Below are 16296 nucleotides of genomic sequence, written 5' to 3' on the forward strand. Positions count from 1 at the left end.
CAGGGTTCAAGTCCCAGCTTGGGACCAAGTATGCCTTATACATACAGCATATTTTTACTGGTCAGCAGTCCTGAAATCTCCTGTGGTGAAGCTTAAAGCTGATGTTTAGTTCTTTGTCCCCCAACCCCTGCTGAGTTAACAGTGGTGTGCCCCACTGGTGTGAATCCATTCAGAACCAGTACCAGAATGTTCCACAGTGTGTCTCTGCAGGAGGGAGATCCTGCTTTCATAAGACCAGTTCCCTGAGGGTTCTCCAGACAGAGTTCAGTGGGTCATTGGGATCAGTGTAAGTTCTGAGTTCTGAACTGTAGAAAGATCAATTTTGTTGTTGTTTTCTTTTTTTCCAGGAGATTAAACTTTAACAGGGTTACAGCTGTCATCAGAAATGTTCTGTTGCCCCCGCCCCCTCCTCACAAGAACCACAAAAACAGTAGAACAGTGTTAGGAGAACATGTGACTCACAACATGTCTCACATTAGAACACAAGGACATTTAGCACAATTACCACAGAACAGTCGCTTCACTTCATGTTAAAACTCACAATGGTGAGAAGAGAATTTAGAGCATCACTGTTCGCAGATTTATATTATTATATTTTATTTAGCAATTTATTGCCAGATTTACATCCAATAACTCATCCCACAGAAGAGGACAGCATTTGGACACACCGTATTTTTGTAGCAAGAACTATTAGGCCAAAAGATTGTTTACCCAATATTACCATTGTCCTTGCAATCACCTTTTAAACCACAGCAACTGCTAGGCAACATCCTAGCAACCACCTGGGATATACTTACAAACAGTCACCTAGCCGCCTCGTGGACACTGTAACACAGGGCTGTAACACAGAAATTTTCCAGAATTTACCTGGAAGAGCCGTATGTGTGAAAGAAAACACAAATCTTTGCTTGTTAAATGTCAGAGTGAGTGCATGTGTGAACAGAGCCGCTAATGTCCCAGAGTATCTCCTGCACAAGCAACACGTCATGCCTAAAGCACAGGAAATATTTCCCACTGCAATAGCTCGTCTAACACAGAAAACCTGCTGTGTCCTGCACGTGTGAAAGGATCATCCCCGGACGTTATACATTGGAGTTTCTCCAAAGTACATATGTGAAAGGATATAAGAAATGCATTAAACAATCATAGGACATTCAGTTTAAAATATAATGAAAATACTAACTTTATATACAAGCATCGCAGACAGTTGTATTGAAGAAAATCCCCCAACCACCCACACACAAATTGAATCTTCATTTGGCACTTGTGTGTAACAAGACTCCTCTATGTGCAGAGGGAGAGGGGGTTGGGAAGTGTGTGTATGTGTGTGCGTTGGGGGGTGAGGGCAGGGGGGTCAATGAAGAGAGAAACAAATGTCTCAGATATGAAGTTGTTTTGGCAGCAGTTTTCACACTCCATTCATCACCAACACTGACCCTATATTGGACTTTTTAACCTCAGATCGCTGAAACAAACACTTTTACACAACACAGAGGTCAAACTGGGGTTAAACTTAAGATTTAAAACTGTTGCAAAGGTTTTAAACTAAAGCAATTAATAGTAAATCATTGTTCCTTGTTCGCCTGTTTCAGAACTAGGGTGATGTTTTTGCTGACATTTATTTGATAATCCCTGTAATGGGCGCAGCAGGTAGTGTTGTTGTCACACAGCTCCAGGGTCCTGGGGTTGTGGGTTCGAGCCCTGCTCCGGGTGACTGTCTGCGAGGAGTGTGGTGTGTTCTCCCTGTGTCTGCGTGGGTTTCCTCCGGGTGACTGTCTGTGAGGAGTGTGGTGTGTTCTCCCTGTGTCTGCGTGGGTTTCCTCCGGGTGACTGTCTGTGAGGAGTGTGGTGTGTTCTCCCTGTGTCTGCATGGGTTTCCTCCGGGTGACTGTCTGTGAGGAGCGTGGTGTGTTCTCCCTGTGTCTGCGTGGGTTTCCTCCGGGTGACTGTCTGTGAGGAGCGTGGTGTGTTCTCCCTGTGTCTGCGTGGGTTTCCTCCGGGCGACTGTCTGTGAGGAGTGTGGTGTGTTCTCCCTATGTCTGCGTGGGTTTTCTCCGGGTGACTGTCTGTGAGGAGTGTGGTGTGTTCTCCCTGTCTCTGCGTGGGTTTCCTCCGGGTGACTGTTTGTGAGGAGTGTGGTGTGTTCTCCCTGTGTCTGTGTGGGTTTCCTCCGGGTGACTGTTTGTGAGGAGTGTGGTGTGTTCTCCCTGTATCTGCGTGGGTTTCCTCTGGGTGATTGTCTGTAAATAGTTTGGTGTGTTCTCCCCGTGTGTTTCCTCTAGGTGCTCCGGTTTCCTCCCACGGTCCAAATAAAACCACATTGGTAGGTGGATTGGTGACGCAAAAGTTTCATTAGGTTTGAGTGTGTGAGTGAATGTGTGAGTGTGTGTCACCCTCCAGGATGAATTAATATATAAATAAATAAATGAATTAATGAAATGGACTTCTGTCCTCACAAGAAAAGATATCTAAACAGTTAAAAGTTACTTCTGTAAAAAAAAAAACAGGCTTCAATCTGAGTACTCTACAGAAGAATACACAGTACAAATTAATAAAAATCAACAAAATATAAAAGTAGAAATAACAGAATTAGTCCAAACAATGAACAGTAGAACCAAGGCATTATAAACACCCCAGGATACAATTTCAGAGACTTTTGTGAGGCCAAGGCCAGCCATGTTACATAATGAGGTAATGAGGGTGTGTAGTGGACACTGGTTGCTGTGGTGATGGGCCGAGCCGTGGTTTGTGGGATTTCGCTTCTTATTTTAGATTTTAGAGCCTGTCTCTGAGTTTGCATCAGCACACACACACACACACACACACACACACACACACACACACACACACACACACACACACACACAAACTTAAAGATATATTAGACATTTATTTAGAAGCAAAATAGCACATAGAAGAGCACATATTGAAGAGTTTTAAGCCATTTTGAGTCGACAGGACAATAATCAATCATTCTTAAAAATTCACAGATAAAACACAATATAAAAACCAGTACAAAAATCAGAATCTTTGGTCAATCTTTGGTAAAGTTCCCTGAGTACAGCCTCCACAGAAGACTGTAGACTTTTTACCCTCAAACAGTAAAAAATAAATGACCATTTAGTGAAAAACCGAAATCACAACGTGTCCCCAAATGTATTAAACCAAAAAAAAAAAAAGTTGTGATCACTTGTGGAAGATTGCATCAGATCATTTAGCATGTTGCTAACTGCATGAATAAATTATCACACACTCTCCAACTTAATCCAAGTTTATGGCCATGTAATACCGTATTCCTATTAACATTAGAAAAACAATCAAGTTTTTAAAGAGGTTATTGAACAACTCTATAGTTTACAGCTGAGAAGTTCCTGTTTTAATGTTCCGTTCCATCTCAAATGGTGCAGCAGTTACAGAATAAAGTTATTCTACACTCGGTAAGATTTACTTTTTACTCCTGGGGCTCCCCCTAGTGTATTTTACTTTTACAGCACTGTACTAAAATCAGTGCGAAGAGAGAATAGGGAGGTTCCTACCCTCCAAAATGTACACAGTGCAGTTTCTGCAGTGATGAGCCCAGAGTAGCGTACGAGGCTCTGTTCTCCCTGTTACAGATCAGTGGAATATCACAATCATTTTGAAACGCTGCACCATTTAAGATGGAAAAGAAGCTAATGGGAAGCTGACATTACTAACATAAGCATGTGATGATTTAGACAACATTGGGCTCAATTAATTGTCAGCTACATTACACTTTTCCTCTTTTATTCTCTTTGCTCCAATGGAAAGCGTGTAAATGACATCATCCTCTTCGACAGCTTCGACACCATTTACACGGTCTGCCTCTAAATCATCCTCACCCTCACTCCCATGGCCCCCAGGCCCCAGTTTGCTGAGGGTCACAGGCTGGATCATCATCAGGGAAGGTGATGGGCATCGCCTCCTTCTGGTAAACCTCCAGCCGCTGCAGCAGCATCTTCACCACATCCGGCTGCTGCTCGGATAGCTCCTTCCTCTCCTCGGGATCGCTCTCGATATCAAACAGCTGCACCTGTTTCACAGGCTCTGGAGAGAGAGAGGGCGGTCCTGGAGACACACCTGGACGAGGAAACCACACAGGACAACCTGCAGAGAGAAAGACGTGACATCTCGCATATGGGCAAGTCCATTACAGAAAACACACACTGTTTTTCTCTTGAATCAACATGTAGAGGACAAGGTGTCTGCGTGGGTTTCCTCTGGGTGACTGTCTGTGAGGAGTGTGGTGTGTTCTCCCTGTGTCTGCGTGGGTTTCCTCTGGGTGACTGTCTGTGAGGAGTGTGGTGTGTTCTCCCTGTGTCTGCGTGGGTTTCCTCCGGGTGACTGTCTGTGAGGAGTGTGGTGTGTTCTCCCTGTGTCTGCGTGGGTTTCTTCCGGGTGACTGTCTGTGAGGAGTGTGGTGTGTTCTCTCTGTGTCTGCGTGGGTTTCCTCCGGGTGACTGTCTGTGAGGAGTTGGTGTGTTCTCTCTGTGTCTGCGTGGGTTTCCTCCGGGTGACTGTTTGTGAGGAGTTGGTGTGTTCTCCCGGTGTCTGCGTGGGTTTCCTCCAGGTGCTCCGTTTTCCCCCCACAGTCCAAAAACACACTGGTAGGTGGATTGGAGATTCAAAAGTGTCCGTAGGTGTGAGTGTGTGAGTGAATGTGTGAGTGTGTGTGTTGCCCTGTGAAGGACTGGCGCCCCTCCAGGGTGTATTCCCTTGCGCCCAATGATTCCAGGTAGGCTCTGGACCCACCACGACCCTGAACTGGATAAGGGGTTACAGATAATGAATGAATGAATGAATGATACACTATTCATAAAGAAGTAAAATGGATCACGTTGCCCCATGTTGCCTGAAATATAAAGCACTTCTAAAGCACATAATCTATAAGAAAAATTTAATTGTTAAATGTATGTATGTATTATTGTTATCACCAGGAAAATACTACAAATGCCATAGAAACATTATAACCACTGGAAAGCTCACTACTTTTGGAGGAGAACACTAATTGTCCAGATTATGCCAGTGAGCAGATGCCCACACTAGCTAGCATTGTAACTGTTACTGGTTGAGAAAAAGGGCCATCTCATCCACCCAGAGACTGAGGCACGCATGGAGCATCCTACCCAACCATTAGCATATATTAGCATGTGAGACCATGAGTGGTTCAAACTACATGCTCGTTACCTGGGTAACCAGTCAAGAGTTTCCATTTCCCATAGCGAATGGCCGCATGTATGGACACGTTGAAGTGTGGGTGGGACCAGGGGCGGAGCTTTGACGCGTGTCTCAGTGACAACAGATAAGCAGTTTCCTGTTTAAAATCTATATCGTTTCCAGGACCTGAGAATGAGAGCGAGAGAGAGAGAGAGAGAGAGAGAGAGAGAGAGGAAGATTGATCACAACACATAGGACTCATAAGCTCTTCAGAAACACATGTTTGTTTATGATATGGGTCTTTGTTGCAAGAGCTCAGTTTTTGTGTATACTCCTCAAGGTGGATATCTTTACGTACATGGAGCGACATCAATGTAGAGAGGATCAATATTGTGCAGAAGTTCCAGTCGAGGAGACGCTTTCCCTTTACTGGAACAAACAGAAATATATTTATTGATCATAGGTTTTAGAAAAGAAAAATATCTACAATGCTGTCCTAAGTCTCCTCAATTTCCTCCTTCTCACCACATGCACAGGTCAATCAGAGAAGAGTCTGAAATTTGTGTCGTCAGTTTCCTCCATCGCTTTAAATCAGCACAAATACAGAAGTTACACTGATTTACCTGATGGTGTCCCACACGTTAAATCCATCCAGCGGCTTCGTCCCATTGGTCGATCCACCAGCCACACCCACTAGAGTCGGCAGCCAATCAGAGATATGGATGAGCTCTCGGCTGACGGTGCCAGGTCGCTCCAGTAAGGGGCTGTTGACGAAGCCCACGCCCCTGACTCCGCCCTCCCACAGTGACCACTTCCTGCCCCGCAGAGGCCAGTTGTTGCCCCCGGACAGTGTCTGTCCCCCATTATCTGTAAACACAGAAATAAAGGACTTGTTCTTTAACAAGTTTTCTTTCTAAAAATCCCATATATTTCTACTTTTAAATATTACTTTCTTAAAAATGAATTAACACTATTTATACTTTTATGTTATTAATTTCAAGACGGATACAAACTTCATTCTTAGAGAAACACAATACAGAACATTTAATGATGCGTTACATTTTATCAGTTCCTTTAGAAGATGTGTCAGTGTGCAGTATGACACCTTGTGGAGAGTTTGTGTACTGCTCTGAACAATAACTGAATGGTAATTTATAACGGGTGCACTATTTCTGACACCTAGTGGCCAGGATATGTCGGGAATTCTGTAATAAAACTTGTACAAAAAAAACATTAAAGGGTACGTCTTAAAGGGGAGCTGTTTAGCTTTGTAGCTAGCACTGTTAGCCGTCTCTCGTGTTTTGAGGCATTTCCACCTTAAGTGATCCGAATAAACAGCAACAAATAAGTCAATGTTAACTAGAGTGACGGGGGTGGGGGGGGGGTGGACAACCACTGACGTGCAGACTGACCAATTAAATGTTTACAGAGAAGGTTGTCGACCAATAATGGTAGCTCTACAGTCAGACCGTCCAATCAGAAGATTTTATGCTACTTCACCACGCCTCCTTCTCACTCAAGCAAACCAATCGGAGTAGGGGAGGGACTAGTTTGTGAACGAAACGCTTCTCCAAATTCTATGTACGCTCCAGAAAAACAAAATCCCATTGCATTTTTTTAAGTCTAAAAAAGAGGACATGTCCAGGTAAAAGAGGACGTCTGGTCACCCTATGTTAACCACCATTGGAGCGGTCATGAGCAATATCCTCATCTCGTTTGTGCTTTTCAATGTTTGGAGTTCTGTCCCTTGTGTAAAACAAGTCTAAAAGCTATTGCCATGAGCAGAGAGAGAGACTAGCATACCGGACTGAGCCAGTTTGTTTTTTTCATTCATTTACACACAGTGGGGTTTCAGACCAGTTTCGAGCGCACAAACAGACTGAGGAGCTAGCAAATGGTGAAGAAATATCTTCTGAATTTTACAAATAGTGTATTTAGTTATAATTGTGAACTATGTCGTTAATGGAAGACCCGCTCTATTGAGTGAAACAGAGTTCATTCACTGACACAAAGCAATAAAACACTTATTTTCTCATGTGAGTTGCACTTTTTGGTTGTAAAACCGACTGATTACACTTTTAAACACATCAACAAAGTCAGAATGCCTTTAGTGGGTTTAAGCTGTCACAACACAAAGCAAAATTCTGGAAGATATAACACACTCATGCAAAGTCACAGTCTTGTGACGTTGGCAACATTTTAACTTCCTGTAAAGGGATCTAAAAATAGGAGCTAGAATATCTGCTGAGCTCCGTCTCCAACGCAGGGCACTATCTCTTTCAGCACTGATACAGAGAAAAGATATTTATACTAACAATATCAGAACAATAAAGGGCTCTGTGTCTGCAAACCCCTTCTGCAATAAAAATTCCTTGAGATTCCTTTGTTTATTTATTTTTTAATATTTTAAAACCCCAGTTTTAGCTGAATTTTGACCCAAATAGTTGTGTTAACCCTTGTTAGGGTTAGCTGAATTCCCCCATCACACATAATGTCACCAACACTGATGTCAACCACTGCTTCTCTTCGCACTGCCACTAATGCAACCTCTCTAGATCGCCCCCACACACCAGAGGAGATTGCCAACTGCCCAGGTCTATCACATCAGCTGACGGATGCCTACGCGTACATGATGCATGATGGGTAATGAGAATAATGATAGGGCAAACACCTAGACCAATATGCAATTCACGGTCTGGGTCTAGATCCTGCTGTTCATTTTAACCCGTGTAACAGGTTTAACAGCCCAGGAAACTCACAGACCAATCACAGGGGTTGTACATATAACAGGTGATGCTACTCAGCCAATCAGAGCTGAGTTCTGTACCTGTTGAGAAGACTAGTATGCTGTTTTTCCAGAGCCCTGCGTCCTGCAGAGCTCTGGTGATGTTTCCCACTGCTTCGTCCATCGCCGACACCATGCCTGCGTACGTCTTGCGCTTTTTATCTTTGATGAAGTCATAAGGGTCGAGGTATCGCTTAGGAACCTCCAGGGGATCATGAACCGCCTGCAGTGCCACGTACAGGAAGAGAGGCTGGAGACACAAGAGAAAAGAGCAAAGTCAGTAAAGAGGTTCCTTAAAAGCAGTGATCACCAACAGTGTCCAACACTGATCCTGGAGGTGGGTGTGTGTGGGAGGGGCTAAAGTGGGTGGAGCTAAAGTGCAGTGAACTGCAGATACATGTAAATAAGGTGGTTATTGTGATATCACTGAAGTTGTGGTTAGGCGCACACACACACACACACACACACTAAAAGAAGTTAGGTTTCTCCATTCCGTTGGTCAATTCTGACCACAACCTGCACAACTGTTCTTCAGCACAGCAGTGTAAATGTCTCCCAACCCTCAGCATTTCACTGAACAGTGAAGGATTCGTTTCGCTGTTTAATGAGTAAATGTTTGTGCTTTCTCTGTGTTTTTTATGAGATGAACTCAGGAGAAACTTTAGATAAACTGTTCGACAACCAACAGCCAGAGTCCTTCTGAGGAATCAGTAACTCTCTATAAAGGTTCATAGCTCAGAGTTGTGTGTACACCCATTTTTATGTGTGTGTGTGTGCCTGTTCGCATGCTAACCTGGGCTGTTGTGTGTATGTTATGTGGAATGTTTTCCTGGTGTGGATACCTTGTGTAGATGTGTTGTGGAGTTTGTATCAGATGTGGTGTGTGTCCCAGTCCTTGGTCAGTTGTGTGCAACTGGTCTGGTGTGTGTTTCTCGTCCAGTGTGTGTACCTGGTTTGTTCCAGGGTGTGTGTAACTGGTCTAGTATGTGTACGTGTTCTGTATTCTGACTGTTCGTACCTGTTGTGGTGTGTGTACCTTTTCTTTTTTGTGCTGCTGTATGATGCTAATGGCTCTGTGAGTGAAGAGCTCAGTTGAGTAAACTCCGCCGTAGCCTGTAGCCACCTCCTCTCCGTCTCGCAGATCCAGAGCACAGCGGGTCACGTTGAGAGGAGAAATAAAATGGCACCTTTCATGAGTAAAATAACCCTCAGAACCTGTCAGGTACCCTGTGAGAAAACAGCAGATAACAGCACTTTATGGTCAATCAGAGCTTGCGCTGTAACATTGCAGCGGACAGCGAGCTTGTGGCCTACAGTTGTATTTAGCAACATCCACACACCAAAGTAGGAGTCAAAACCGCGGCGCGTGGGCAGACACTCTTTCTTGTACATCCCCAAATGCCATTTTCCCACCATATGTGTGGAGTATCCTGCCTCCTTCATCAGCTGGGGGAGCAACTTCTCCTCCAGAGGAACGCAGTAAGGCTGACATGGCCAAATGATCTGGTGCTGCATCCCAGTGTGAATCTGATGAATAGCAGTAGTACGTATTAAGAGTAACAATAATATCAGCAGTAATTGTAGTAAAGGAACACTATGTAACATTTTTACCATAACATTACAGCTTCAGAATCATTGGGATGATCCATTGACCTGTGATAGTAAGAACTGAGCCTCTGTCGCTCCAATTCTGGGCTCAGCACTGCAGAAACTGCACTGTGTAACTTCACTATGCTAAGGTCACTATGCTGCCTGCAGCATTTAATATTTAATATTAATAGTAACAGTAGCAGTAATAGTACAACTAGTAGTTATAGTAGTAATAAGCATATTAATACCATTAGTTGTAACAATGGTTATAGTTGTAAGAGTAGTAGTAATTGTGTTAGTATAGTATTAGTAGAATCAGTAGTAGTATCCGTGGTAACTGTAGATGGAATATTCATAGTAATAACAGTACTAATTGTAGTATAAGTAATATTTTCAGAAGTTGTAATAGTAATGTTAGTACTTGTAAAAATTATAGTAATAACATTTATAGTAGTGCAAGCAATATTTTTAAATAGTAGTTGCTGCAATAGCAGCAGTTGTTCCACTAGTAATAAATAAATATATGAAAATGTATAAGGGCAATTACATATATAAATATATAAGGGGTTCTCTTATCTAGTACCTGGTACCTGCCGGTCATCAGCTGGTTCCTGGACGGTGTGCAGAGCGGCTGTGTGTAGTACTGCTCCAGCCGAACCCCCTCCGCCGAGAGACGGTCCAGAACTGGGGTTCTGATCTCAGAACCGTGGAAACCCACATCGTTAAAGCCTAGATCATCAGACAGGATGAAGATCACATGAGGAGGAGAACCCGGAGAACCTGCCTGTACACACAAGCACACTGAGAACGAGAGGAGAACCTTCAGCCAGAAGAGAACCATTCTAACCTCCTACATCTGTCCTACACTAGCTCAGGTTGTCTTAACTGCCGCGCCATTTAAGGTGGAACGGAAATGTTCGTCATAGGGCTGCCATAAAGTACGTTTATTTAAGTTAGAACGGAAGCTTCGTCTAAGAGTTTGGGGAAGTTGCTGTAAGACTACAACTCATCTGCATTTATACTACATTACCCACAATCCTAGGGCGACTCATAAACGCAGACGTTACGTTCCAGAGTAAAATTAATAAATACGTATTATTTTTCCTCAACGTTATCCATCTTTTATTTTTAAACGAGTTTTCCTCAGTATTATACGCAACAATAAATTATATATAAGTTTATAAATATCGGCACTTTGTTTGCCCCTTATATGTACATTTTTTTTACAATGTTCATAATTTATTTTCAGCAATTCGCTTTTTATTATCGCACCTGTTACGACTAATTTATTCCCGTTCTGTTGATAAAGCTGTACTCATTTTTGGTGATGTTTCTGTTGTATTTATTTTTTATTTTTGATTGTCAGTTTGAAGGCGGTTGGGGTGACGTCAGCGCGCCGCGGCTGCAGAGAGAGGCCCGTGTGAACCGGGGTCTTTATTCACTCCAGAGACACAGCGCTTTAATCCGGGGCGAATCTGAGGTAAATTTAACAGCGTCGGACTGCCACAGAGTGATTATGGACGCCGGTGACGAGGCAAGCGGCCGCAGCGCGTTTCAGAGGCGAGCGGAGAGCAGGAGGCTACGATTATTACAGAACTCACAACACAGAATCAACACTATTGTCGGGTTCAGTAAAAACAGCTCCGACAACAGCGGTGAGCACACACACACACCCTGCTCTGTCATTTACTATGCGTACACTGCACGTGTGCTCCTAGAACAACCCGTTTATTCCAGAAACTATAGCTATATTAGCTAGCTGCTCATTCCAATTTCCCGTTCCACCTTAAACGGTGTAACTGATGCATCATTTAAGATGGAACGGGACCTTCTAATAAAAAGACCGGCCTGGTTTGTCAGCTGTTTATTCGGCTTGTTGATTAAAACGCTTATATGGTGTGTAGAGTTTAATATACGAACACGGGTGGACCTGTAAAACATTGTCTATAGCTAGATAAAATGTATATATTTTCAAATAAGCTCTACATATTTTGTCAAGGCACTCAGAACATTCCTTCAGTTTAACCCCGCCCACTCCTGCTGAAGTTATAAGGAGTGTTTCAGCGTTCAGACTGCTTTTCAATCACAGCTGGGCCTGTAAGAGCAGCACAGTAAAACAAGTGCTGCCCTCTCCCCCTGTTTTTTTAAACATTGCTTTCATAACTGCAGCCAAATAGTTCTTTCTAGTAGTTCAGATCTTTGGACCACAGCGCTAATGCTAATGGTTCAGATATTGATCTTTATTATCAGTGTTAAGGTTTGCTTCTAAGGGAGTATCCATTTTAGATGATTTTTAGATCTTATCGTACAACCCTGGCAAATACGTTAGGGTTTTGTGTCCATTTTTGTAGATTTTATTGAGCGTTATTTACTTGGAAGAGCTTGTGTAGCTATGATTTCTGATGGGAGTCTGTAGAAGGTGATTAAAAACATGATATAAAATGTGGTTCTACATTTCCCATCGTATTTGTTCCAGCCAACTTCTGATCACGTTTGATGTTAAATAACACGTCTGTGTCGTGTTCAACTTTGTCTTTTTGCTTTAATGAAGAAGCCCGTCGTGCAACCGAGCCTCATTTCCATCTGGACCTGGACAGGAACGAGACGTGGACGCCGCCAGTTTCCTGTAAGAGACTCTCACCGTACATTACCGAGGCAGGAGGGAGCGGCAGCCCCTGCGGGACCCCGGAGAGGAGAGGTTCCCCTCTACGGAGCAGCAGGGAGAACCTGCGCGGTAGCAGGGAGAACCTTCTGGGGGAGGAGGAGAGCCGTGGAGGTCTGTCTCTCTCGGCAGATGACCGTTCACGCTCCCCTCGCAGGGTCCTGCAGCAGTGTCTGTCCCGCTTTGACGATGCACTTAAAATGAGAGCGCAGACCATAAACGAGAACCCGCCACAAGACAGTGGAGCAGATCCCGAGGAACTCGACTCCTTCCGGCTCTTCCGACTCCTCGGTAGCATTCTCCTGGCCGTGTTCGTTCGGATCTTTGTCTGTCAGTATTTGGTGAGTAGATGTTGAGATGTAGATTTTTGGGTTTTCAGCAATCTTTTTTTGCTTTATTTGATTGTTTGCTTTTTTTTACAGTCCATATTTGCACCGTTTCTCACTCTGGAGCTGGCCTACATGGGATTGTACAAATACTTTCCAAAGGTTAGTTCAGAACACCATTTCATTCACCTGTTTGACTACAGTTGTGCGTTTGGAAAATATTACAGAACTCTGATACAAACCCCCAGTTAATTTCTGAAAGTGTCTCGTCTGTATGCTCAGGTGGAGAAGAAGGCGAAGACCACCGTTCTCACCGCCGCCCTCCTGCTGTCTGGAATTCCGGCCGAGGTCATCAATCATTCCATGGACACGTACAGGAAGATGGGCGACGTGTTCGCTGACCTCTGTGTTTATTTTTTCACCTTCATCATGTGTCACGAGCTGATTCTCTTATTCGGCTCAGAGTCTTCGTGATGGAGGAGCGATATTAGCTTTAGTGAAGTAGGGAGGTCCAATCCAGGTTCATCATTAACAGCTGTTTGACTGCGAGAAAAAGGGCACTGACACCAGTAGGGCATCCTGACTGTTTGGCGTTGTTTTTTTTTTTCCATTTTGGATACCACACCAATCAATAACCGAGCACAAGCTTAGGCCCCTTCCACATGGGTTTGTTTATTTTTAAAATCACTGTTTTTGAAAATATCCACGTCCAGACGGATATGAAAACGACTGTAGTACCATGCCAGCCCAGTAGGGGGCCATAGTAGTACTTAAAGAGAGGCACCCAAACACCACCACGAAGCATAGGAGAAACACAGGTTTAATCCCAAATCACTCCATACTCCCGAAGTAGTACACTACAAGTCAGGAAATGACTGAATCTAGAACTTAACTGTGCTTTATATATTTAAATCACAGCTTCATTTCTATTTATTCATATGTGGGAATCTGAAATCTAGTGCTAGCTTTATACGATGCATACAAACCCCATAATACATAACTCCTATTATCTGTGTTTATTGTTTCTAAAGATTTATTATGAACAATAAACCCTCACAGAAAGGGGGTGGGGTTAATGTTGAACTCTGTGACCTCAGTGTGACCCGCACTGTTGGCAGTTGCTGAGCTTTCCCGAACCTGTACTTTGGCCTCAGAAATCTGAACTTGTTTATTAAAAGGTTTTTAGGAGTGCAGACATCCTCATGAATAATAATAAAAAAAAGCCATCTTACACTACCTTAGATGTTGCTCACTGTCTCTGTTCCAGGAGAGCCAAACTCTCACCAAGGCCATGACTACATTTTATTGGTGAAGTTCGAAAATGAGCCAGATTTTAATTCCAATCGGTAGATTGGTACATCCATGTCTCATTTTCACACTGAAAGCTCTGTACTATGAGCATTTCCCTAGTTTAACTTAAAATGTCAGCAACCTGGAGGTTGTGGGTTCGATTCCTGCGCCGGGTGACTGTGAGGAGTGTGGTGTGTTCTCCCTGTGTCTGCCTGGGTTTCCTCCGGGTGACTGTCTGTGAGGAGTGTGGTGTGTTCTCTCTGTGTCTGCGTGGGTTTCCTCCGGGTGACTGTCTGTGAGGAGTGTGGTGTGTTCTCCCTGTGTGGGTTTCCTCCGGGTGACTGTCTGTGAGGAGTGTGGTGTGTTCTCTCTGTGTCTGCGTGGGTTTCCTCCAGGTGACTGTCTGTGAGGAGTGTGGTGTGTTCTCCCTGTGTCTGCGTGGGTTTCCTCCGGGTGACTGTCTGTGAATAGTGTGGTGTGTTCTCCCTGTGTCTGCGTGGGTTTCCTCCGGGTGACTGTGAGGAGTGTGGTGTGTTCTCCCTGTGTCTGCGTGGGTTTCCTCTGGGTGACTGTCTGTGAATAGTGTGGTGTGTTCTCCCTCTGTCTGCGTGGGTTTCCTCCGGGTGACTGTCTGTGAATAGTGTGGTGTGTTCTCCCTGTGTCTGCGTGGGTTTCCTCCGGGTGACTGTCTGTGAGGAGTGTGGTGTGTTCTCTCTGTGTCTGCGTGGGTTTCCTCCGGGTGACTGTCTGTGAGGAGTGTGGTGTGTTCTCCCTGTGTGGGTTTCCTCCGGGTGACTGTCTGTGAGGAGTGTGGTGTGTTCTCTCTGTGTCTGCGTGGGTTTCCTCCGGGTGACTGTCTGTGAGGAGTGTGGTGTGTTCTCCCTGTGTCTGCGTGGGTTTCCTCCGGGTGACTGTCTGTGAGGAGTGTGGTGTGTTCTCCCTGTGTCTGCGTGGGTTTCCTCCGGGTGACTGTCTGTGAGGAGTGTGGTGTGTTCTCTCTGTGTCTGCGTGGGTTTCCTCCGGGTGACTGTCTGTGAGGAGTGTGGTGTGTTCTCCCTGTGTGGGTTTCCTCCGGGTGACTGTCTGTGAGGAGTGTGGTGTGTTCTCTCTGTGTCTGCGTGGGTTTCCTCCGGGTGACTGTCTGTGAGGAGTGTGGTGTGTTCTCCCTGTGTGGGTTTCCTCCGGGTGCTCTGGTTTCCTCCCACGCTCCAAAAACACACGGTAGGTGGATTGGCGACTCAAAAGTGTCCATAGGTGTGAGTGAATGTGTGTGTGTCGCCTTGTGAAGGACTGGCGCCCCCTCCAGGTTGTGTCCCCGCCTTGCGCCCAGTGATTCTGGGTAGGCTCCGGACCCACCGCAACTAATGAATTATTCATTCATTGTCTGTAAGCGCGGTTGCGGTGTGAAAAACATTATTACATACAAAAGTAAAAACCTTGTAACAGCCTTCACATGAGTATTGTAATGAACTGTGAAGGACAGCACATCCGACAGAGGAGAGTCTGCGATTTATGTTTGAACTCTTTCTTAGAAAAACGTTAATGTGTGTCATGTTTCACGTGTCATATTCCACACAGGACTTTTGAGCTTTCATTGAACTTCAGTGCTGGACTTTAATTCTGCTCTCTGTGTTGTTTGATCTGTTACAAACTCCAGTGCGCTGTCAATGTAAATCAGTTTGGTTTTACTGTGTGTGTGTGTGTCCGAATCACTCAACACTTATATTCTTCGTGATTTATTATTGATGGAGGCCTGTAACTTTGTTTATTTTTCAGAGTGGAAGTTTCTCGTCCAGCTTCGCTGCGAAGTCGTCTGTATCTGCTGAATTTGATTAAATGAGTCCGTTTATTTAGCTCTACGTTCTCTGTGGTTTTAACTTGATTTTGTTAATGTTTACATTTAAATCTGTAAATGGGTTCTGATGTGTTATTTATGCTTTTTTTTTTTTAAATATGTAATTAATAACTATAACCAAAAAAATGTGAACGGATGCTGCAGCCTGTTATTTGGTAAGAATTCCAAACAAAAACTCGATATAAACAATAAAGCTAAACGGAACTAAAATGGCGTGTGTCTTGACTGCTATCAGACAGAGCATTGTAACGTAGCACAAAACTGCAGATTATTTTGAACAAGAATGTTCTACAAATGAGGTTGAGGTGAATGCTGACATTTTACACCAGACCCAATGGAGTGGACAGAATGAGTACAAAATCAGGCTGTGGTGTGGGTATTTATTTTTTTTGGGCAACAAAAGAGGCCACACAGACCTAAGGATACATTAAAACGATTAGCCCCACTCTGGTGTGTTCTCCCCATGTCTGAGTGGGTTTCCTCCTGATTGGATCCTCAAAAGTGTTCCGTACGCGTGTGTGCTGCCCTGTGAAGGACTGGCGCCCCCTCCAGGGTGTGTCCCTGCCTTGCACCCAATTATACCGGGTAGGATCCAGAGTCACTGTGACCCTGA

General features: G+C 44.3%; 2 protein-coding genes across 4 annotated transcripts; one reads left to right on the plus strand and one right to left on the minus strand.

Moving 5' to 3' along the window:
- Nucleotides 1-2889: 2889 nt before the first annotated feature.
- Nucleotides 2890-10536, minus strand: LOC136668226 (arylsulfatase B). 2 transcript variants are annotated; one of them, XM_066645600.1, is made up of 8 exons: nucleotides 10134-10536; nucleotides 9301-9487; nucleotides 8997-9187; nucleotides 8003-8210; nucleotides 5799-6042; nucleotides 5534-5604; nucleotides 5206-5361; nucleotides 2890-4125 (listed from the first exon to the last, which is right to left on the minus strand). In XM_066645600.1, the coding sequence occupies exons 1-8, from the start codon at nucleotides 10389-10391 to the stop codon at nucleotides 3863-3865; spliced, it is 1578 nt and encodes a 525-aa protein (XP_066501697.1). In that variant the 5' UTR covers nucleotides 10392-10536; the 3' UTR covers nucleotides 2890-3862. The 2 variants fall into 2 exon arrangements, with proteins under 2 accessions (XP_066501697.1, XP_066501696.1); XM_066645599.1 differs by having other exon boundaries at nucleotides 8979-9187.
- Nucleotides 10324-15773, plus strand: camlg (calcium modulating ligand). Of its 2 annotated transcripts, none has more exons than XM_066645602.1 (5): nucleotides 10324-10425; nucleotides 10917-11205; nucleotides 12105-12553; nucleotides 12635-12700; nucleotides 12821-15773. In XM_066645602.1, exons 2-5 carry the CDS (start codon nucleotides 11067-11069, stop codon nucleotides 13010-13012), a joined length of 846 nt encoding a protein of 281 aa, XP_066501699.1. In that variant the 5' UTR covers nucleotides 10324-10425; nucleotides 10917-11066; the 3' UTR covers nucleotides 13013-15773. The 2 variants fall into 2 exon arrangements, with proteins under 2 accessions (XP_066501699.1, XP_066501698.1); XM_066645601.1 differs by having other exon boundaries at nucleotides 10333-10425; nucleotides 12102-12553.
- Nucleotides 15774-16296: the final 523 nt, after the last annotated feature.

The sequence above is a fragment of the Hoplias malabaricus genome, chromosome 15 (assembly GCF_029633855.1).
Source record: "Hoplias malabaricus isolate fHopMal1 chromosome 15, fHopMal1.hap1, whole genome shotgun sequence".
NCBI lineage: Eukaryota > Metazoa > Chordata > Actinopteri > Characiformes > Erythrinidae > Hoplias > Hoplias malabaricus.

What these genes read in the sequence shown, in the direction of transcription:
- LOC136668226 (XM_066645599.1), bottom strand. Translation starts at nt 10,391, where the DNA reads ATGGTTCTCTTCTGGCTGAAGGTTCTCCTCTCGTTCTCAGTGTGCTTG. An exon ending in AGGTACACACACCACAACAG is followed by an intron (nt 8,211 to 8,978) that starts GTACGAACAGTC and finishes TTGTGTCTCCAG; the next exon opens with CCTCTCTTCCTGTACGTGGC. An exon ending in CATACTAGTCTTCTCAACAG is followed by an intron (nt 6,043 to 8,002) that starts GTACAGAACTCA and finishes CTGTGTTTACAG; the next exon opens with ATAATGGGGGACAGACACTG.
- camlg (XM_066645601.1), top strand. Translation starts at nt 11,067, where the DNA reads ATGGACGCCGGTGACGAGGCAAGCGGCCGCAGCGCGTTTCAGAGGCGA. An exon ending in TCTTTGTCTGTCAGTATTTG is followed by an intron (nt 12,554 to 12,634) that starts GTGAGTAGATGT and finishes TTTTTTTTACAG; the next exon opens with TCCATATTTGCACCGTTTCT. An exon ending in TGTACAAATACTTTCCAAAG is followed by an intron (nt 12,701 to 12,820) that starts GTTAGTTCAGAA and finishes CTGTATGCTCAG; the next exon opens with GTGGAGAAGAAGGCGAAGAC.